The sequence below is a fragment of the Electrophorus electricus genome, chromosome 25 (assembly GCF_013358815.1).
Source record: "Electrophorus electricus isolate fEleEle1 chromosome 25, fEleEle1.pri, whole genome shotgun sequence".
NCBI lineage: Eukaryota > Metazoa > Chordata > Actinopteri > Gymnotiformes > Gymnotidae > Electrophorus > Electrophorus electricus.
In genome coordinates, this window is record NC_049559.1 from 8545338 (window position 1) to 8568698 (window position 23361).

The 23361-nt window shown below is 48.1% G+C and overlaps 1 protein-coding gene across 2 annotated transcripts in view; it reads left to right on the plus strand.

Annotated features, from left to right (window-relative positions):
• Positions 1–23361, plus strand: part of nalcn (sodium leak channel, non-selective) — a 72677-nt gene that overhangs the window by 48167 nt on the left and 1149 nt on the right. The window contains exons 18-45 of one of the 2 annotated variants that reach the window (XM_035522684.1): positions 6353–6489; positions 7656–7797; positions 8086–8159; positions 9799–9900; positions 10328–10397; positions 10539–10630; positions 11061–11183; positions 11315–11371; positions 13073–13193; positions 13863–13994; positions 14685–14852; positions 15023–15127; positions 15215–15321; positions 15992–16112; positions 16207–16305; positions 16468–16561; positions 18599–18705; positions 18798–18872; positions 19060–19179; positions 19284–19352; positions 19949–20097; positions 20260–20353; positions 20583–20715; positions 21086–21201; positions 21858–22015; positions 22200–22350; positions 22903–23052; positions 23129–23243. In XM_035522684.1, coding sequence (XP_035378577.1) covers positions 6353–6489; positions 7656–7797; positions 8086–8159; positions 9799–9900; positions 10328–10397; positions 10539–10630; positions 11061–11183; positions 11315–11371; positions 13073–13193; positions 13863–13994; positions 14685–14852; positions 15023–15127; positions 15215–15321; positions 15992–16112; positions 16207–16305; positions 16468–16561; positions 18599–18705; positions 18798–18872; positions 19060–19179; positions 19284–19352; positions 19949–20097; positions 20260–20353; positions 20583–20715; positions 21086–21201; positions 21858–22015; positions 22200–22350; positions 22903–23052; positions 23129–23243 — 3181 coding nt within the window. The remainder of the gene's footprint in view (positions 1–6352; positions 6490–7655; positions 7798–8085; positions 8160–9798; positions 9901–10327; positions 10398–10538; positions 10631–11060; positions 11184–11314; positions 11372–13072; positions 13194–13862; positions 13995–14684; positions 14853–15022; positions 15128–15214; positions 15322–15991; positions 16113–16206; positions 16306–16467; positions 16562–18598; positions 18706–18797; positions 18873–19059; positions 19180–19283; positions 19353–19948; positions 20098–20259; positions 20354–20582; positions 20716–21085; positions 21202–21857; positions 22016–22199; positions 22351–22902; positions 23053–23128; positions 23244–23361) is intronic. The other variant, XM_027001422.2, reaches the window with a different exon arrangement.

Below are 23361 nucleotides of genomic sequence, written 5' to 3' on the forward strand. Positions count from 1 at the left end.
ATTCATCCTAGCTCCCGTGGTAAGACAAAATCGCTGTTGGGTACAAAGTTCTCAAACCCCAACAACACCCCTCCTCCTTCCGACAGAGCACCTGATCCAGATGTCTGCTGCCCCAGACTGTGTGTGTGTGTGTGTGCGCGCACATGCTCCCATCTTACCTTTTACCTTGACCCAGTTTCCTCCCTGCGATAGCATCAATTTAAACATTTTCTCATGATAGGCTCCGTTTTCCCAGACGAGCCCCAATCCCGCCTAGCCCCAGCGCCGCCTTCCCCATTACCCAGATGTTAAATAAAAGCCACGTTTCGCTCCACCTCCAGCCTGGGCAGCCATGGGCGTCACGCTGGGTGGGGAGCCACTCTGCAGCCCGAATGTCTTCTATGTCACCTTCTGTTTTCCCCCGGAGGGTCCAGGGAGGAACATCGGCCATGCTTGGCTGCCCGCTGCGCTAAGCCGCCTGGCAGCCGGCCTCCTGGGGCCCAGAGGTGCTGCTCTAAGTGGTCTGGGAGTTTATAGCCTGTGCAGCGCTGGCATGCCTCATTAGAGGCTAAATGGGAAGGAAGGAATGACCCCCTGTGCTTCTTATGGAACTCCTACCAGTCTGATGCGCAGGGCAACTGGACGCGTGCTGAATGCTCAGCCAGACAGATGTATGCAGAGCTTTCTGGGGTTCATTCAGGTACTCTCACTCCCTGGAGCTTTACAAATATAATATGATATTTATATCTCAGTCAGGCTCTGTGTTGGTAGTATGTTATCAATTAAAAAAGTAATATAGCATATCAAGAGTATCATATCATAAAGATATAGTAAAATGGGAAGCTAGCAGAGCTGGTAGGAGCAATCATATCACACACACGACTTTCTCCTTCTCTTAAAGTAAAAACACATTTTTTAGTTAAAAGCTCTTCCACCACATTAACTAAATGTCAAGGAGATGGATCATGTGCTTGAAAAGCTATTTTACCCTTCAGCACCATAAAGGTGATGCAGGATGACATATAATATTGGACAACAAAACTTACAAAGCATTAGCTGGGCCTTTAAACTACTTTGTGTTCTGAATTCGAATCTATTTTTAGAATTTGTCTATCATGTTTGGTTTTTAAGTGACAGTAATGCGGTTTTATTACATTTTATTACATAGGAATGTAATAAAGCTCCACTTTCCTTGGTACCACTTTACACGCTACACGTATTGACATAATGAGTATACTGGAGAGAGAGAGAAGAAAAAAAAACTATAAGTGACAGACAAATTCTGAAAACAAATTTGGATTCAGTGTGCAAAAACATAGTAAAAAGGTTTTTTGTTTTTTTTTGCAGAAAGCAGACAAACTTTTAACCAGTGTAAGCAGAAGGTATGACCAGCAGCGACCCCCGTGTGTAAACGTGAAACCCCTGGGTCTCGGCATTACTGGGATGCCCTCGCGCTCCTCCTTGCCCTGCTGCTCCCAAACATTCCCATCAACTCAGTTACTCTGAAAACAGCGCTGAAGCTGACGAAATCGCGCGCGCACTTTCCCTCGCCTTCGTCCTGCTGTCCTGACGTAACTCCGTCCTCCCAGACGCTGGCCGGCTGAAGGACGAACACCGCACAGCTCGAGCCGTGACGGACAGCGCAGGAATTACGGTCATGGCCCGTTTACAGCGCCTGCACTAGGACAGGAATGCGCTGGCTTATCACCAGGAGTAGAGCGAGGACGATTCTAACGCGTCCTCTGTCCTGGACTAAAGTCTGCAGTCTGTGCGCTGAGTCTCGGGGCCTCCTAAGCACTAGATCTCTGATAACATATGGTAATTCCCTCATCAGCTGAAGTCTCTTGGAAGATGTGTGTGGTTTTGATTTGAGCTGTAACAATATAGGACTCGCTATTGTTCGGGATATTCAGAGCCTACTAAAGCTGCGTGCTGGAGCTCAGTAATCTGAAGTCAGAGGTATTCAAAGTCAGTGCTAACAAGACCCACGCTCCAGTGACATTTAGAGAACCTTTAGCTCACCGCATCTCTGATAGTAGTCATCATCTTCCCGAGATAGTGTTCACGATACCCTATCACTGCTACGACTTACAGATCTTTGTCAGGAAGATTTTGATTCTTCAAAGGTGTGAACAAGTTTTCTGAGATTTTCTAAATGTTCTCTCATTATATGGAGTAGTGACTACCTTTTAACCATCTCAGAAACTCATAAAAGCGGGACAGGATAATGTCATAGGTTCATTTGCAGATTTCTTTGTGGCCAGAATAAATGCCAAACACAAGGCGGGTGTGAGAGCACAATCCATTTGGTATGTGTAACTATAGGTGCTACCAGTACATAATCCACCTTTGTTCAGAACCCCTCCTGCATTTAGACAGCGGCTGACCCACCGGAGCTTATCAGCTACTGTGTTCATGTAATGGCATTCAGCATTTGTCTTTGATGGTCGGTCAGCTGAGGTTGATTATAGAATCTTTGCTTTGAAGGTCTTAAATAAGTATCCATTATCTGCATCTATATATCAGTGTTTATGTGTAAGGATTAAAAGTTTAAGATGTAGCTTGTGGTAAAGGTGAATGCGTGTGAATTCCCCTGGGCGTAGAGGTGACCAGCTGTAGTTGTTTTCCCTGCGTGTGGGTAGATGGCTGGGGCGGCGTTGGACTGTGGAGTTCAGTCGGCCCTGACGCCTGAGGCTCACAGGGAGTCTGCGGAGCTCATCATGCACCCCTGCGTTCCACACATCTGTTAGCAGCGTCTCTCTCTCTCTCTCTCTCTCTCTCTCTCTCTCTCTGTTTCTTTCTTCCTTGTTTACTTTCTGTTTTTCTCTGTCTCCTTATGTGATAAAGCTCTGCCACACTCCTCCCACACTATACCTGCCATCTCAGTAGCCGGAGGAAGTTATACCACCTCCAGTAAACAAGACAGAGAGCTGCTCAATTTGGTGCCAGATCTCTCTCTCGCTCTCTCTCTCTCTCTCACACGCACGCACACACACACACACACACACACACACACACGCGCACACACACGCGCACCAGATTTAACACATGACCATATCTAATAATTAACCCAGATATTCCCAAGCATATACACACCATGCATACATAATAGTAACTTAGTTCACTCACACACACCACTACCAGTGAGTGATATGCCTGTGTTTTCATTAGCTGTCTGTTTAGACTTGCTGAACTCAGGCGGTCAGATGGTTAATAGCCCCTGGGGTCGTTTGGGGTGAGGGACTGACACAGGCGTGCCAGTCCCTCTGCCTTCTCACACGACTCTGGCCATGCAGAATTCATCTCAGCTGCTTTTGTGAATTGTTGCTATTGATCTTAAGAGCCCGGCCTTCCACCGAGGAGGGTGACCTGGAGCAAAAGCTACCGCACAATTTTCCCGAGCCTGAAATGGCAAAGAATGTGTGAAACAGAATGAATGGATCACCTTAATATGTCTGAAGGCCTCCGCATTCATTTCACCTGCTCAGCATCCACAGCCCTGATTCCTGAGCTACGCTACATCCGATTTGTCATTATGAAGATCAGAAGACACACACACACACACACACACACACACGCACTCCGGAAACCCGTTATACTGTAAAAAATAAATAAATAAATAAAAAATTGGGCCATAGTAACCATGACCTGTACTTGCTTCAGTAAATCCAGACACAAATGTGGTAAAGATGGTTTTGTGTGTGCATAATGCAGTTAATCCCCTAGCAGTTCACCTGATGGGCACTGGCTGGCATTTATCGAATCGATAAGTTCGTGTCTAGGCTGTGGCCGGAATTCAAACTTTCTTCCCCCCCTGCCCCCCGCTACCGGCACTAAACGGGCATAAACAGGTGAGCGCTACGCAGCAGAACGCAGTGTAGCGGAGCGGCATGGTGGGCTTCCGTTCGGCTGTTTGTTTGGCGGGCAGATCCAGTAGGGAGTATGTGTTCCCACCACTGTATCCACAGTGGTGCGAGACAGGCTGGGCCAGAGCTAATCACAGGCAGCTGCTGAACACAGCACTCAGGTGCAGTGCGCCCGCCAAGCGTACAGCCATCGATTGGGGAATTGGGGAGTGGGGTTCAAACCTGCACTCTTCAACGATGCGGGCGGCGCCAGACAAATCTACATTCTCTCTCTTGTTTTTCTTGTGTTTTGGCTCAGCTGGGTCCCAGTGCTGAAGAGGATGACTGTAGCAGTTTTGAAAGTTTTTTTGTTTTTTTTTTATTAGCGGGTAACATTAGTAAAAGCGGAGATTAAAGACGAGGGTGCAGCCCTTTGCTTCTTCCGGGGTTTCGCTGTGTGTTGTGATCAGTGAGGTGCCAGATCAGTTGCAGTTAGGTGAACAGACACTGTGCAGCCACGTCATTTTGCGTCCGTCCCACAGTGAGTCTCCGGTACACAGACAGCCTGTTGTTGCTGTTGTCGCGTTTTAACAAGATCTCAGATTTTCCGCGAAACGGGAGCTCTGAGATTCTTCTCAGGTGCGTGAAGGCATTCTCAGTGGTTCTCAGACGCTCTGTCGTGTTCCTTTGGTTTGGTCTGAAACCAGAGACGCTGATGAGGCACTGCAGCTGGGCTTTGTACTGCTCGTTGGTCCTGAGGGACTCTCAGCCCTCAAATCACACAAGCTCCATAAGCTGTTTACCAACAGGGTCAAACAGGCATCCGCACTGACTCTCAACACCCCACCCCTCCCGACGCAGTCTTACCGCACCACTGCCAATGACGCTCTGTAGGGGGCGTTTCTGCGCCACAATCTAGCTATTCATTGACACTCAGCTAAGAAAACATAGACCTTTATGTAGAAATATATTGGGAATTGCGGCACTTCCGGGCTTGAACTGAAGCATTCCAGAGGGCAGTAAAGACACGCCTGCCTGTGCCGAGGGAGACGGCTCCCCTGCTCAGTGACGGGCAAAAAAAAAATAGCTTAGCATGTCACCTGTTCATTGTGATCCCTCTTGTTTACGCCCAGACCCTCTCGCTTAAAAGGCACTTTTTCCGTTCCTACAATTGTCTGTGGCGGCCATGCAAACGTGGCCAAAGCCAAGCAGGCCTGCAGCTTGCTACCAACGACGAGTGTTCAGACCCCTAATCAGACATCTGCGGCTTCCGGACAGAGTGTTGCAGTTAAGCAGTTTCCACAAATAATTTTCATAGGTAATTAAATTGATATAATTGGGCACCATAAACTGAGATGTTCCCCTTTGTGTGACCAGTATGTGCAGTTATGCTTGCATGCACTCATATTATGCCGCATGATTATTCTGACCCAAGCTGTCTCGTGAAAATGGGATTTGCCGTTAATTTGCTTTAATGTTATTTTCTTGATGTTATTGTCCTGATTGCTTGGCATGGGGGCTGAGCATAACGGGGGAATTCAGCCTGTGTGTTGCTGCCATCTTTGGACAGGATTTGAGAACAGCAGCGTCTTGGACCGCCGAGCCTGTGCTTTCCAACAGTGGGACTGTGTCAGTAATTCTAAAACGCTGACCTTTAGCTAAGTCACCTTGATTTTCCTGGAATGCAATAATTGTAGGACAGCACACAGTTTGGCATGTAGTCAGTATGTTAAGAAGTGAAACAAGTATTTCTAGGAGGAACCTGAAGCAGTATTTACCCTTTTCTTAGGCAGTAATGGGAAATGAATGTTATAGAAGAGCATCAAGCCAAACACAGAAGGGAATGCAAAGCCATCAGTTGGCGTAGGGTGCAGAACATCATTTACTGTTTTTGGAAGCAGACACACTTGGACCTCATGTCTGCACTGAAAAGATTATCTAAGCGTCTCTTTGTAATATCCACAATAAAAAGTGAATGCGCTTCAGATCCCCCTGAGACTGTGTCTCCTCTGACTGTCTGGCAGTAGAAGGATGAGTGATAAGGATAAGTGAGCTACTCAAGTGCACAGTGCTAATCAGTAATAGCCTTTGTACTATCTGTTGGAACTAGGGAATGATAAAAAGTTTCCTCACAGTGGACTACAACACACTCAGCTCTTTCCTTACTACATAGTTGCATGGTTCATGCAAGCTCCCTTTTCAATACACAGTATCCTACAACACACCATCCCCTTCGAATACCCCCTGGAACATTCTGCTCACACTTAATGATGCTTAAGTTGATATCTTTTGTGTATTAAAACTATGATTTTCTTGAAAAGATGTATTAGAATCCCTTATATGAATAAAAACTGCTGAACGCACCAATCTGCTTAAACCCTTCTGTGTGTAAAGGAAAACATTTTGACCCTGTCTCCATGCTGAACCAAAACAGTCCCTGCCCAGGCCACAGTGCTCCAAAAATAAATGTTCCATACATGCCTTCTGTTGTTCCACCCGAAATGAGTTTGTGTTTACACACTTTGCAGTTGAAGCAGAGCGAGGCCAACGCTGACACGAAAGAGAAGCTTCCTCTGCGTCTGCGCATCTTTGAGAAGTTCCCCAACAGACCACAGATGGTGAAGATCTCCAAGCTGCCATCAGACTTCACAGTGCCCAGGATTAGGTACTGTGTGGAACCACGTTCCCTGTCAGGTCCCATTGCTGATGCGTATAAAATTACTCCGGTAGTGTCCATTTTTTACTTTTAGGTTTCCTTATAGACACAACCAGGTAAATAAAAAAACAAACAAGTTATTTTTAAAGTTATTTGGCAACAGAGAGGCGCATCCTAAAATCAGTGCACATCTTGAATACAGTAAAGTTTTCAATCAAGACCTAGTCAGAAATCTCTGTATTCTAATAGGCTCAGATGTCACCTTTAAACACATCAGTTTCTGTCATAAAATATAGCTAGAATCAAAGGCTGAATGACCCACGTAGATCTAGAGAAACTCCTGCATGCTTTTATCTCCAGATGGGTGGACTACTGTGATAATCTCCTAATTGGATTCCCCCAAAAAACCATTCGACGCTTACTGTTAATTCTGAAGGCGTCTGTGAGAGTTTTAGCCAGGGCAAAGATAACAGAGTTCAGTTATAGAATCTCTACACAGGCTTCCAGTTAGTTACAGAATTGACTTTAAAGCACTAAAGCACTACTACTAATCTACAAATCGCTGAGTAAAAGGCCCATGTATGTCTGTGTGTCCATAGATTTCTTAGATCTATGGACACAAACCAGTTTGTAGAGCCTAGAATTCAAACCGAACATAGAGAAGCAGCATTTAGCATATACACTTAGCAAATGTAGCAATTTTTAAATCCATGTCAAAAACGTTCTGTTCTGTTCTCTCATGTTTATAGGTGAGCTCATGGACAATATCTAACAGTCATTAATGCTGTTATTGTATTATTTTATTATTGTACTTTTGCACTTTTATGTACTTTTATGTATTTTTCCTCAGGTAATTTATGTTAAAATGTCATTTAATTACTTTAACTGTTTGCTATTTAAATCAAATAATTAACAGTAACAAAATGTAACAACATGGGATTGCATGGACACATTACTGAACACTATTTTGTGGAATTACTTTTAGAAGATTATCGTAATGTTTATAAGTGATGACCTCATTCTCTCTGCATTTCTTAATGCATACTTATTCACAGTATGCAGGGTTATGCTTTTGTATGCTTATATCTGTGTGTGTTTGCAACACACACACACACACACACACACACACACACACACACACACACACACACACACACACACACACACACACACAGGGAAAGCTTCATGAAGCAGTTCATCGATCGTCAACAGCAAGATCCCAGCTGTCTGTTCCGCAGACTTCCGTCTGCATCCTCTTCTTCCTGTGACCACTCCAAGAGGTCAGCCATCGAGGACAGCAAGTACATTGATCAAAAGGTACCACAGCACGTTACGGCACCCTGCCCCGAACCCCCAACCCACCGTCTCCTTGCCCCATCGTGAAATATGTTAAATAACAGGCACAGAAATTCTGCCCAGAGTAACCGGATGAATTTTAGCTGCTTGCAGTATCTTTAGAACTAAACCTTTGTTATGCTTTCTGCCAGTGGTAATTCAGAGATGCACACACTCAGACTGCGCCCCATGTTGACCTCAGAGGGCAGCGTGTCTCCTGTGTGTTGCTTGCTCTCTAAACATTTTTCTCTCGACTCCCCCCCCCCCCAGCTGAGAAGGTCAATTTTTAGCATCCGTGCTCGCAACCTCATGGAAAAGGAGACAACTGTCAATAAAATTCTGAGGTGAGTTTGAAAACTCGGAACACGTCATCCCACTCTGAGCTTCCAAAGCTTCACTGAATGAATCTAGATCCTATTTGCGCTTACATGGTCAAAGTATTCAGTTTTAAGTATTAGGAATTTTGGCCAGAATATGGATTACGTGATGCTCCATGAAATGCTGTTCCAGATTAAAAACAGTGGAGCATTGCTGTGGTTGTCTGGCACGCACTAGCTCCAAATCCATTATAATGATAATCTGTTTTTTGGGTTTGACACTGTAAGGCTCTCAAAGTGCACTTGCCGTCCAGCCAATCGTGGGTCGGGACAGATGACGGAGTTTCTGTCTCTGGACCCTTTGTAGGTCACCTGTCAGCAGGAATAACCTAATTAATAATTAAAAGTTTGGCGGCAGTTTGAGCTTGCTAGTTACTGCTGCCAAGCTGCGTCCCAGTCTATGCCAGGCTGTGACTCTGCTCCCTTCTGATGCTGCCCCCCCCCCCCCCCCCCCACACACACACACACACTCCTCTTTAACTGCCAGACAGCACATCAGCAGCCATCCCACGTCGTCTGTCTCCACCGTCTGGACACACACACACACACACACACACACACACACACACACACACACACACACACACACACACACACACACACACACACACACACACACACACACACACACACACACATACACACAGGCACTCACGCGGGCAAGTATAAATAAGGGTGACACATTCTTTGGAGGCCCAGATTGTCATTAGCTGCATTATGGTACATGACTCCGCCATTAATGGGCAGCAAAGCAACAGCAGTGAGCAGTGGGCTGGCGGGCTGAAGGACCATGGGGGGCAGCGGTGTACGCACGCGCCTCCGGCTCGCCACCTCCCTGGCCGCCAGACAGCAGAGACGCGGCAGCACAGTAACCGTCCATGCGCTGAGCCAGCGACCGACGAGAAAACATCAGTGATCAGTGTACTGCTCGTTTCCTCATTGATGACTCTGGGCTTCGCTCCAGAAAGAAACCAACCACTTTGACCCAAGGCTTGCACACATCACAACGCGTCTCGGGAAAAGCCTTAAAGTCACAGAGCAGAAAAGTGCCAGTGCCATTCCTCTACTCTCTTCTCTCAAGTCATGCTTCACATTCCGTGCTCTATATTTTTTTTGTCTGGGCTAAAAATGGATTAATTAGTTTTTCCTCACAGCAGAGGACTGGCCCCTTGGACCTGCTCCCTACCTGTGCTACTCACTGGATGCTAATAAGAGCCATCTGCCATGCAGTGTGTGTCTGCCGAGCCTCATGACGACAGAGCAGCACGCTGGCCTAGCACTGCTCTGATCTCTATAGGCGATGCCAACGCACAGACAGCGGCAACTTCAAAAGCTGCTTATTCTGAAAAATACTGAATACACTGCCGCATAAAGACTTAACAAGATGGCATGCTGTGAATCAAGACACGTTACCCTGTTATTTGACGTTTTATGTGAGAAGGGTTGGCCCTGGGTGTCTCCCTGATCTTTCAGTAATTAGTTTATTTACGAGCCTGTTTGAGAGAGGAAAAACCTGCCTTTTGGAGGTTTGTGGTGGTGTGCTGACTGGGTGTGCACGGGGTGGAGAGCGCGCGCACTCACGTCGCCCGCTGTGTTGTGGTCACAGGGCGTGCACCCGGCAGCGCATGCTGAGTGGCTCGTTTGACGGCCAGCCGACCAAAGAGCGCTCCATCCTCAGTGTCCAGCATCACATTCGCCAGGAGCGCAGGTGAGACCGCTAAAGCACGTTCCGCACACACACACACACACACACACACACACACGAGTGCGCACATATACGTGCCCACACATATGCACGCATGCACATACATACAGAATGCGCACACACAAAAACACACGCGTCTTGCGTGCGACTGAAGTCGCAGAGGATGCAAAGGGTCTCTCTTTATATGCCGTTATATCCTAAAGGTCTCATCTTTTTATGTGGTATTATGTCCTATAATCGTGTTTCACCCTAGAAGGCTTTGCAGAGTTATTTTGACAGCAGCGCTCCTTCGACTCTGGGAGATACCCTCGCCGCTGTTCCTGGTTCAGTGGCGGATGTGAACAGGAATGCGCCCGGGTGAACGGAGTGACAGTGATTGCGTTCACACCAGTGTGGGGCTGAGCATGGGAATCTGATCTCGTTGGCTCAGGTCTCTCAGGCATGGATCCACCAGCCAGAGGATCAGCAGAGGCAAATCTCTGGAGACGCTCACCCAGGATGTGCGTATACACCCCCCAAACCACACACACACACACACACACACACGCACACGGATATGTGACTTGTGTACCGATGCGCCGCGAGAAGGCTGAAGTATCGGTGCAGCATGCCTGAGCTTCCCTGTGTGTGGTTCCTCGCAGCACTCTAGCACGGTGCGCTACCGCAACGCCCAGAGGGAGGACAGCGAGATCAAGATGATCCAGGAAAAGAAGGAGCAGGCTGAGATGAAACGGTAGAGCGGTGCGCTCGGCCCCCTCCTCGGTCTGCCTCTCCGCCGCGCAGAGCTAATCCTCTCCACAGTGCACCTCTTCAGCCACATCTCCCTAAAGCCATGCTGCATTAGCGGATGTGCATTTTTAAAGTATGAGCACGTAGGGTGTATTACCCAGGTCTGCTGTTTTTGTTGCTGTTTGGTTGGTCAGCTGTTCTCATGCTATCTGGTCTCTACAATGTTAGCTTGAGGGAACGGGGATATTTAAAGGGCGATCGGCTGTAGTCTGTCAGCAGATTTCTTGGGATTAACCCACACACACCCCCCTCTAACAGAGCAAACTGCCTACCTCAGCGCATGCGGCCTGGCAATTACGCATTCGCTCCTCCACCATAAGAGGAGTGCGGTGGCGCTACTTGGACGTCGCTGACTGATTGTGTTTTCATATCAGAAAAGTCCAAGAAGAGGAACTGAGGGAGAACCACCCGTACTTTGACAAGCCGCTCTTTATAGTCGGGCGAGAGCACCGCTTCCGGAACTTCTGCCGGATGATCGTGCGGGCCCGCTTCAACGCGTATGGCCCGTGACCCCTTCGGCCCCTCTCCCACACGCTTCAGCATGCACACACCTGATTGTTTTCAAGACATTTTTTTCTGTCTTTTTGCTGATTACTGTGGTGTTCACGAATTTGTTTTTGATGAACAGGTCAAAAACAGATCCCACGACAGGAGCTGTGAAAAGCACTAAATATCATCAGTTATAGTAAGTGGTAATCTCTCCTGGCTGTCTGACACTTGGTTACTAGCGTTATAAAACACTTGGAAGGAGCTCTTATAGTTCGTACACATGTTTTAAAACCTATGGAGGATAAAGACACAAGCCTATTGTATCGTCATCCTCTGTAGGTTTTAAAACGTGTACGAACTATAAGAGCTCCTTGTAAGTGTTTTATATGTGTTTTTGTTTCCGTTGTGATCCACAGTAGGATAGAGGAAAGGGCAAATGATAAGGAACAAGACTGATATCTAAACATTAGATGTACAGAAGACAAAAAATAAAAAAACAACCCTCAAACTGAAAAATCTGTACAGCTAATGAACTATTTTTAAGTGGTCCTCAAATACTTTCAAATACTTTGGCAGTTTGTTCTGTAAGCTCCCAGCGGCACACAGAAATATATTATTACCCATGTCTTGAATTTGTAAAGAATAAAATTAGTACCCCTGTGTAATTACGAACTTACTCTGAACTCCTTTTAAACCTTCTGTTTCCTAATCTATTATGTCTGGTTTGTAAATGAACGACCTGCAAATTCCTTTTTCAAAAGACTTGGTGATGCAAGAAAACCAAAAAAGGCATGTATAATGAAAATAAGTCCATAGATAATACCCCAGATAAACGCTAAAGAGTATCGATAGCTAAAAGATCTTACTTTCTTGCTAAACACTTTATCCTTTTATTTACCATAGTTCACCATTTAAACCCATTTAAACCCATCTTTTCACAATTTAAATAACTATCCAGTTGATAACCTTGGTAATTCACTAATTACTACATTGTGATCAAATTGGTATCCATGTATCACATAATCACTTCCAAATTTTGTAACCTTGGTCATTTAGCCAATTCCAGTAACAATGCCATTGTCAGTCTTTAATTTGATCAGTACAGTCAGATGAATAGTTCTTTAAGAATTGGTGATCAGTGAGGTTGGTGATTGCTAATGCAGATCTTATACATGACAAAAATATATGACAGAGAGATCTATAACCAGAGCTCTTTTTCTTCGAAACATACATCTCCAACAAATATCTATCCTCAACTAAAATTAAAAATCACTGTGATCAGGGCATTTATGAGTTCCTAGTTTCCTTCAAGCATATACAGTTCCTAATTTTTTGGAATCACTGAGATTACTGTACCATGTTGCATGCCTTGACGGCATTTGCCCTTGATTTATACGATTGCTCTGTCTATGACCTTCACCAAACTGAAAATAGGATATTGTTATATTTCTTTTGGGGAAAGGCACACATCTCAATCATTTCGATCACTGAGGGATATGCTTGTTGGGAGAAATGAGAACGAAATTCATGTGAGAGTCTTCTGACTTTAAATGCTGTGAGAATCCACATAGTTGTTGTTAGCAGATTAGCGGTATGAATCTGGTGTTGTGGAGTCGTCTGTGAAGGCTGAGAGTTACATAAGGGGACTTATTCAGTCCAGTTCCTTAAGTAGGCTGATAACCTTTGAATTTATTCTGTGTGAACCGTGTGTGCGTGCGTGCGTGTGTGTGTGTATGTATGTGTGTGAGCGCGTGCATGTTTGTGTGTGTGTATGCGTGTGTGTGTGTGTGTGTGTGTGCATGTGCATGCGTGCGTGCGTGCATCTGTGTGTGTATACATGCATCTCTGTGTGTGCGTCTGTGTGTGTGTGGTGGGCGTGTGTGTGCTCCCTCATCAGTGATCTGCTGGGCTTGGTCACATATCTGGACTGGGTGATGATCGTGGTGACCATCTGCTCCTGCATCTCCATGATGTTTGAGTCTCCCTTCACCAGAGTCATGCATGCCCCTACGCTGCAGGTAGCAGCACCTTCAATTACCGTTTCCACATTTTTTTGGGTCTCATTCTTTGTCTTGATTGCCTTGTGTAGTGACCACCTTTGATTGCCATTTCCACCAATTTGAACACTTGAAATATTTTGTCGTTGATTTGGCGGACACTGGAACTAGCGCAGCACGTCACACTGAAAGTCGCTGAAAGTCGTTAGTGAGCCCTTATTCTGAAGCTCCCACTCACGCGGTAACGAGGCAGGAAGATGGCTGCAGAAGAAACCCGCTTGTCTGGATTCTTCTGTTTCAAGACGTCTCAAGACATCCTCCTGTCCTGCAGCCAGACAGCGCCGGGGCAGCTGTAGGAAGCGTGATGAGAGGGAGAGCACTTCTTAGAGAGAGCCACTCTGCTCTTCAGCGCGGGGTCCTTTCAGCGCAAAGCCTGGTTTTCCTGCGGCTGTTAACGAACTCGCGGTGGAGGGACCCTACTGCGTTCTCTTTATGGTTGTGGCACAAATATAAGTGGCCATTAATATCCATAAAATACGATGATATTTGTTTATTTGTTTTACAGTTGGTCCGCGACCTCGTTATGGATAACATTTCATGGAATATTCATATGTTGTAATTATACTATTCATATACTACAGAATGTTTGAGTTGAGGTCCAAAGTGTGTTGGATGCTTGCCTGTGTGCAGATAGCGGAGTACGTGTTTGTCATCTTCATGAGCATCGAGCTGACTCTGAAGATCATGGCAGACGGCTTGTTCTTCACCCCCACTGCAGTAATCAGGGACTTTGGCGGCGTCATGGACATTTTCATCTACTTAGTAAGAGTCTGTCCCTTTCCCTACCTCGCAGAGTTCATGCTTTTGCAAAGACTTCTCTTTGATTAGTCTTACGAGTGGGAGCGCTGCTTTGACTAAACTTTTGAATACTGCCCCTTAACGGCTGCAAAACATTTAATAGCATTTCCCCAGAATCATCAATTATTTCCTTTTTAATACGAGTTATATTTGAGCCCCAGCAATGAAAATCCCCTTTTTGTTGTCGTTATTGTAGTTATTGATTTTGTACAACTTTTATATTAAAATTACATTTAAATCCTAATTATGGTTTATTTACTTACCTTGTTCATGTGGGCAAGCGACATTATTGTTTTTATTTTGTAGAATGAGGAAAAACAGTAAACATGTTTTTGTTTTTGTTTTGTTTTGTCTATTTGTCCTTCATACTAAATCATAACTACTACGTGCGTCATTTGACGCACTTTTATTAGAAATGCCATGCACTGGCAGACTGCAGCACAGGTACAGTGTGTGCCAGCCAGGCTATAACCCTTCGTATGTGAGCATGATTGGCTGGATGTTTCTGAGTGGCAGTCCACTCTAAACCCAGCAGCGACGATAACGCGTGCCAATGCGACGCAACCAGTGGGTGCTGGACACGCCTGTCCCAACGAGACTCAACGACGTTGGCTCTTCTTCCTCTTTGTCTGCATCTCTGCCCTGGCGCGGCAGGTCAGCCTGATCTTCCTGTGCTGGCTGCCCGAGGATGTGCCCCCGGAGTCGGGCGCCCAGCTCCTGATGATGCTGCGCTGTCTGCGTCCGCTGCGCATCTTCAAGCTGGTGCCACAGATGAGGAAGGTGGTCCGGGAGGTCCTCAAAGGCTTCAAGGAGATCTTTCTGGTGAGGACAGGTTAACACCCCCCAACCCCCAGGAGTGCCAAAATGCTGCAGGAGTTGCTTCAGTGACATGCTAACCCCGTAATTGCGCAGATGTCTGCATGAGTACGTCGTGACGATCGGCGGGAATGCTCGCCTGCTCTCAAACGTTATGTCCAACTTCTTTTGCGCAGGTCTCTATTCTTCTTCTGACACTCATGCTGGTGTTTGCGAGCTTTGGGGTACAGCTCTTTGCAGGGAAGCTTGCCAAATGTAATGATCCTCATATCGGTGAAGAGGTAGGACAGGGTGCCTCCTTCTGCTCCAGTGTGTCTCGGAACGTGCCAGCCTTGAGCCGCAGTTTTCTCTCCGCTTTGTCCTTGCAGAAAGACTGCCACGGCATCTTCAGAATTAACGTCAGCATCTCCAAAAACCTGAACCTGAAGCTCCGGCCAGGAGAGACGAAACCCGGATTTTGGGTGCCAAGAGTGTGGTACAGACTCCCACCTCCAGACAGAAACAGTCCCACATGTTCAGATTCGTGGTGTATAATTATAGCACACATGCACTGTAGCAAAAGCGGATATGTAGCTGGTGTAAGCGATTACCGAAAGACTTCAGTGACCTGCCAGGCAAAGAGTGTCCATACTGAAAGAAGCTAGCAATGAAGTCCCATTAGTACCGGCTCTATAATGACAGCCGTGGACTGATGGATGCTGCCCTCACATTACTGCAGTTTAGTTGGCCTGTTCTGTCAGAGCTCAGTGTGTCAGCGTTACTCTAAAAGATGTGCTTTAACAGCTGGCATTTAACAGCTGGTGACTGATGTCTCCATTCACCTGCAGTGTAAGCGCCTTTCTTAACACACTTGTACAGTATGTAGCACTCATATCTTTACTCTGTAGTATGCATACAGTGACTTGGATGTAGTTGTTACTCATTTTTAAGGTTATATGAGGTCCCATCGAATGCCATCATGCAGATTATTCAATTAATGCAACACCTACCTGTCTGCTGGACAGTTACATAAAAAAGGAATCACTGAACAGGCTGTTTAGTGTTTCCCTTTTTTTATTAACCTTTCACCAGATAAAACAGTGCAGTTTGATTTGTATGGTTCTTTGCCAAGGGCTCACCAAAGGCAGCTGCTAAACTGTTTCCAGGGCGAACCCTCGCAACTTTAACTTCGACAACGTGGGCAACGCCATGCTGGCTCTGTTTGAGGTGCTGTCTTTGAAAGGCTGGGTGGAGGTGAGAGATGTCATCATACACCGAGTGGATCCGGTAAGTGTCCGCCTGCCTGCCCCAAGCCCCCAGTAATCCCTCAAACCCGCCTGAGCCAAGCAGCGACTGTTCTGGCGTTCTCCTCTTCCCACAGACCCATGGCATCTACATCCACGTGTTTGTCTTCCTCGGCTGCATGATTGGACTGACTCTGTTTGTGGGCGTTGTGATAGCAAACTTTAATGAGAACAAGGTACGCCAAGCTCACGGTCTGTAGCACAAGCTCTGAGTGGAGTTTTCATGCGATGTTTCTGCAAGTTCGCCGATACGCCGCATCAGAACCGAAACGCTAGCCACAGTTATGTTCTGTGTGACGATTTGGGGCATTTTATCTAACCTGGAAGTGTTTGTCCAGGGAACGGCTCTGCTCACAGTAGATCAGAGGAGATGGGAGGATCTGAAGAGCAGACTGAAGATTGCTCAGCCACTACACCTCCCCCCACGCCCAGGTCTCTCCTCCCTCCTTCTCTCCCCCGCCCTCTCCTTCCTGCTCTAAACATAGGAGTCGCTTGCCTCGACGTGGTGTTCCTCTGACATGTGCTAAGAGTGCAGCGGAGGGGGAAACAGTGTGTGGATGGATGACGTGTTTGGCCATTCCGCCTCACCCCCCCTAGTGCAGCCTCGTTTCCCTTACTGGGAGTATTTCTCTTTCTAGCTCACGCTTGCTCTGTCTCTACGCTAATGAGTTCTCTGAACTCTGAGTGAGGCTGAGAGAGCGTTTAATCGGCTCTCCTCTGCCGTGCTGGCGACTGAGTCACGTTAGGCATTCACAGTGCCCCTCTTTCTTGGAGACAATTACACACCGATGAGGAAAAACCCCATTTAGCTGCAGAATGGAAGTTGCAGACATGCGTGTCCCAACATCGTGTGCCCTGACGTCCCCTCGGGCTCCCCAGGTGCCAGAAGGGGACAGGTGCGTCCCGGCACATCTTCCGAAGTCTCCCACAAGAGCACCGAGGAACCACTTATTGGATCTCCAACCCTGCCTTTCGCCCAGCGAAGCCTCTCCACAGCAGAGAACGTTTACGCCCATCACGCCTGAATAAAACAGGGGTCAGGGTCCAGCTCAGTGAAGAACATGTGCTCCGTAGATGCACAAAACAAACAGAATTAACAGAATAAGCAGAGCAGAGCCTGCTGAAAAACAATTTGTCATCCGATCCAACACGAAGCAACAGTAAACGCTTCTAAAGTCCGTCAGTCAGTGCTCTCGATAAGCTACATAGCTGTTTTTGTCTTACTGCCTCCACGACGCTGTTCCTTTGAATCAGTGGCTTTATTGAGACGCGGCAAGACGAGACTAAATTAGAAGCAGGCAGAGGTTCATTTCGGCAGCTGCGCTGTGCCGTGGACGTCTCGCAGTCACTTGGGCGGCCTGTGCAAAGCCTCTTTCCAGTAAGTCATATTCCACTTCAGTCAAGCAAACTCCCCGCACCCGTGAGGCAGACGAAAGGGGGAAAAAAAACGATGCCTTAGCGAGTAACGCCAGTGACCCAGGCGGCATTGGTTATCTGCTCAGACCTGCTTCAGAAAAGAAGGCCTGAACTCAATGTGTCTGGCTCGCTCGCCGCACAAGAGTACCCGGCAGAAACGATGACACGGCGCATTTTCCGAACAAGCCGTGTACTGAGTGTACTAACAGAATAAGCAGGCTTTGAGTGCAAAGTATTCCATTTAGACGACGTTAACAGAGAACAGGCTGAAGTAAATTGACTGGATTAGATAGCCAAGCTATACCATAAAATGTTGCGAGTAATTTTAGAGCTAGGAAATACACGAATGACATAATATCCCAGAATTGTGTAGCCTCATCTGTTATTATGATATTATGATACTTATTGCATAATTTGCTGCAGTCCTACCGCGGTTTCTCCATCCTGGTAGCCCAGGCACAGCGGAATGGCGGAGTAACCCGCCAGCGACATTTGCTACAAATGCTCGTTGTCTTAACTCCACTGGGACGCTAGCTTTAAGCCATCCGGTCCAACTGGGCAAGTTGCTCTGAACTAAGGCTTCACACATCACTAGCTAGCTAGGTTAGTTAGCATGGAGGATCTGGAGCGGCGAGTAAATGCTGGTCTGCAGAGTAGGCAGCTCGTACGTGCTATCTATCATAACAGTGCTGGACTTATCCAGCAGTCAGGCACCATATGATAAAACGTCTTGAGCAACGTCTTTGCTTCAGTGGTGGGCAGTTTCTAGTTAGCAGTTTCTCTCGATGCGCTCCTATTTTTACTCTCTCTCCTGTTGCTGTTGTTGTTATCCTCTCTTCCCGTGGCTGATGCTCAATGCACAGGATTCGCTACTCACACATGAACAAATGAGGATAGAATACATTATTTAATACATAATTTAAAACTTCCATATGATTTTTATAGGTTTTTTCTTTTTACTAAGAATGCAATACAATAGCCAAACCCTTCCAAATAAAAGTAATTTCAAAAACACATCGCAGAAAAGTCCAATGCTTTCTTTTCTCTTTGTAGAAAATGGTGGCCTCCGGGCAAAGATGTATGACATCACCCAGCATCCTTTCTTCAAGCGGGGCATAGCAGTGCTGGTCTTAACCCAGTCTGTTCTCCTCTCCGTTAAGGTGGGTGAAGCCCTTCACTAAGCATCAGTCTCAGTCAGGATTCTGAAATTCGGGACTGCGGTCCAGTGTTCCTTCTCTGGCGTCTATTTCAGTGGGACGTCAATGAAGCGGTGACAGTTCCGCTGGCAACCATGTCTGTTGTTTTCACCTTCATCTTTGTCCTGGAGGTAAAGACGCTGCACTTCCGGATCTTATATTGTTATTAAATGGATGTTTGTGACAGTCCTCTGGATCTGCAGTGCCTGTGTGCCGAGCTGCTCTGTAGCTGTTCTGCGCGGTGCTAAACATTGAGAAAGCATTTAATTTAACTGTGACTGCCAGGTGGTTAACACTGCTGGCACCCTCTGTTGACAGGTGACTATGAAGCTGATAGCCATGTCACCGGCTGGGTACTGGCAGAGCAGGAGAAACAGATATGACCTGCTGGTCACGTCACTTGGGGTCATATGGATCATCCTACACTTCGCTTTACGTGTAAGGGGTGATTTCCGTGGGATTTGACTCCAAGTGTTCATCATGGCACGATAAATCAGTAAATTCCTCTTGCTAATGTCAATACTTTCCGGTTTCTCCTTCAGAATGCCTATACCTACATGATGGGCACTTGTGTGATTGTGCTGAGGTTTTTCACTATATGTGGAAAGCACGTGAGTATAACTTTTCATCGGTTCACGTCACATGGCACAGTTATGGTACGTGTCTGCTTTATTACCGCATAGGGCTCAGAACAGCGATGGCCTGCGACAGCCGGCGTTCCGAGGGCCAGGCGAGGTACATGCTGTGTCCTGTATAACTGCAGCCAGTGCGTGCAGGTCCACCTCAGACACGGGAAGAAAAGGCTAAAATAGAAGCAGTCAGGCATTCTTTTTTTTCTGCAGCTGCACTGTGCCGTGACCGTCTCGCAGTCGTGGTGTCACTGGTGTCACTGGTGTGACTGGCGTGAGGGCGGTCTCTGGAAAATAACATCTTGTGCATTAAATGAAGAAGATCGCCTTCTTTTTTTCTTGCTTTCTTCTTGTGTCGTGCCTACACAGTGCCGTCTGCGTAGATGGAAGTAACTGAATGAGTAGAAAGGTTTTTCTTAGCTCCGGGCTCTGGGCGGATCCGACGGCGTGGGCAGGTACGCGTCGCCGCTCGGCCCGCTCCCCGTCGGATCTCCGCTCAGACCTGTGCGAGAAGAGACGCCCAGCTCGGCCAGCTGACGCCCCCGCTGCCCCGCGTAACCCGCGGCCCGTGTGCACAGGTCACACTGAAGATGCTTCTGCTGACCGTGGTGGTGAGCATGTACAAGAGCTTCTTCATCATCGTGGGCATGTTCCTGCTGCTCCTCTGCTACGCCTTCGCGGGCGTTGTGCTCTTCGGCACCGTAAAATACGGCGAGAACATCAACAGGTACGCCAGGCCCTCCCGTGCTAGCCGGCTCCCGCGGCGACGCGGGTGGCGGAATTCTCAGATGTCTTTTTTGCCTCGCTGGTGCCCGCTGACTTTTTCTTTTTTCTTCACCCCCTCTCCTTCATCTCTCTTCTGCTTGCTTCCTTTCTCTCTGCCTGTCAGGCACGCAAACTTCTCCACTGCCGGGAAGGCCATCACCGTACTGTTCCGTATCGTCACAGGTGAAGACTGGAATAAGATTATGCATGACTGCATGGTAAGCCCACAGACGACTCCCGTTAGCGCGCTGCCTCCCGGGCCACGTCTCTCCGTGTTTCGGCAGCGGAGTTGGGCATGGGTAGCTTTTCAGGTTCCCATAAAGATTAATGAGAGCCATCTGCCTGCGTCCCGTTCTGTGGTGACGAGCAGCTCAGCAGAGCGCAGCCGTTGCTGGGCCCCGTGCACTGAGCGTGCGCGTGTGTGTGTTTCCCGGTCCTGCTCACCAGGTGCAACCTCCCTTCTGCACGCCAGACAAGCACCGCTACTGGGAGACGGATTGCGGTAACTACGCCGGCGCGCTGGTCTACTTCTGCTCCTTCTACGTCATCATCGCCTACATCATGCTCAACCTGCTCGTGGGTGGGTGCGCGCCGCTCAATTTCCTCTCTCATTTCCTCCTCTGTGCCAACTGGCTGGACCGGCTAATGAAGTGCGCCCCCACAACCCCTCTGAACGCCGCGTGCATTATTAGCACCTTCGGTCCTCGCGGTGATTAAGTTTCCTCCTCTCGGAGATAGACTGATCATCTCATTTCAGGATATTACCTATTCGGGACCGCAGCCTGGCCCGTCTCTGTGCGTGTCTGTACTGTAGGGTTCAGGAGTTACGTCTATGCTTTTGCATTAAAGAAAAAAAATATGTAATTTAAACGACGTTTCAAAACAGGTCCGTGAGGGTCGAGGGAACGTTTCGCGTAATCACGGCCCTTTTGCTCCGCTTCTCCTCCCAGCGATCATCGTGGAGAACTTCTCCCTGTTCTATTCCACGGAGGAGGACCAGTTGCTGAGCTACAATGACCTGCGACACTTCCAGATCATTTGGAACATGGTGGATGACAAGCGGGAGGTAGGGAGGCAGCTGCCGTGTACCACCGCCCCGTGCGGGGGTTCGCGCCCCCCCCGGACGAGCCCGTGTCTGTGAATTGACCCGACATATAGGCATCGACGTTCTCACCCCCTAAGTAATGGGAGTTATTACTGTCTGCCGCAGATAGCGCGGGGAGGGGAGGGTGTCTTCATTAGCAGTCTTATTGAGAGCGGGAGAGAGAGGTGTCGACACACTGTCACCCCGAAGAGCAGATGTACGAGCAGTCTTGGCTGGAGGTTTATTCCGGCTAAATGAGGTGTCCCAGTCTTTCTTTGGTGGTAATGAATGAGCCAGCTGTTCGGCAGTGACCTCGACTTTCAGAAAGGAACATCAAAGTCTTGAGACGATCATTATGGTGTGTGTCCCCAAAGGGAGGGAGTGATGTCATTGCTTGTAACACTATGGGCTTCTTCAGCGGGCTAGAACAGCCTCTTTCAGGTTCAGTTTTCAAAGCATTGTGCGTTAAATACAGTTCAGCAATTCAGCACGGGCATTCGGGGTTTCTCTTGGATGTGTGTCGCTTCGCTGTGTTGGGAAGAGGTGTAGCCTGAAGGGAAAGGTGAAGTGAAGGTGGGGTGAAAGGAAAGGGGGCGAGGCGAAGATGGGGTGAAGCTGAACGGCGTGCTGTTTGGCAGGGCGTGATCCCCACCTCCCGGGTGAAGTTCCTGCTGCGGCTTCTGCGTGGCCGGCTGGAGGTGGACCTGGACAAGGACAAGCTGCTCTTCAAACACATGTGCTACGAGATGGAGCGGCTGCACAGCGGAGGGGACGTCACCTTCCATGACGTGCTGAAGTGGGCACACGCCACACACCTCACGGGATGGGATTGGATTGAGCTCATCTGCTGAATAATGGAGTGCCCATCCACACTTTATGGCTGAGAACCCTTCAATAAGGTTTTGCCTCTGTGTGTTTGTGTCTCTCTCTTGTCTGTCTCTGTCTCTGTGTGTGTGTGTGTGTGTGTGTGTGTGTGTCAGCATGCTGTCCTACCGCTCGGTGGACATCCGGAAAAGTTTGCAGCTGGAGGAGCTGCTGGCGCGCGAGCAGCTGGAGTACACCATTGAGGAGGAGGTAGCCAAGCAGACCATCCGCATGTGGCTGAAAAAGTGCCTGAAGCGCATTCGAGCCGTGAGTGACACACACACTCACACACACACACACTCACACACACACACACACACACACTCACACACACACACACACACACACATATATACACACACACACACACTCACACACATACACGCACACACACACACATATATACACACACACACACACACACACTCACACACACACACACACACACCACACACACACACACACACATATATATACACACACACCACACACACACACACACATATATATACACACACACACACACACACACACACATATATACACACACACACATACACACACACACACACACACACACACACACACACACACACACACTCACACACACACACACACACACACACACACACACACTGCAGCCCTCCCCTGCTCCACTACAGCCTTGATTTAAAGAGAAAAGTCATTTCAAAACCAGTGTTTGCCTTGACTTAAAGGCTAGCCCATTGCTAGTCGTTGTAAAAGCAAGGCACCTCTACTATATCTGTGAAAAGAAGCCCACATTCATTCTCTGTTTGTCTCTCTCTCTCTCTCTCTCAGAAGCAGCAGCAGTCCTGCAGTATTATCCTCAGCCTGCGCGAGAGCCAGCAGCAGGACCTGCGGCGCCTGCTCAGCCCGCCCAGCATCGAGACCACCGTGCCCAGCGACGACGCCGCCGGCAGCAACCAGGAAAACCCCGCGCAGCCCGAGGTACCGTACGTACGCCTACCCGTGCGCGCTCATGCCGCCCGCCACGCCGGTGCTCTGACGCCTGTTCTCCGCCCAGCAGAACAGCGGCCTGCACACCCTGCTGAGCCCCACCCTGTCAGACCACAGCGGCTACCGGCAGGACTCGGCCGAGCGGCCCCAGCGGAAGCTGGGCCAGTGGAGGCTGCCCACAGGTCGGTGCCACGCAGCACACATCACACACACACACACACACACACACGCTGCAGCATGATGGGTAAGATCCATCGCCACCTGCACTGTTTACTGAGCCTCCTACGTTACAGCTGGCGT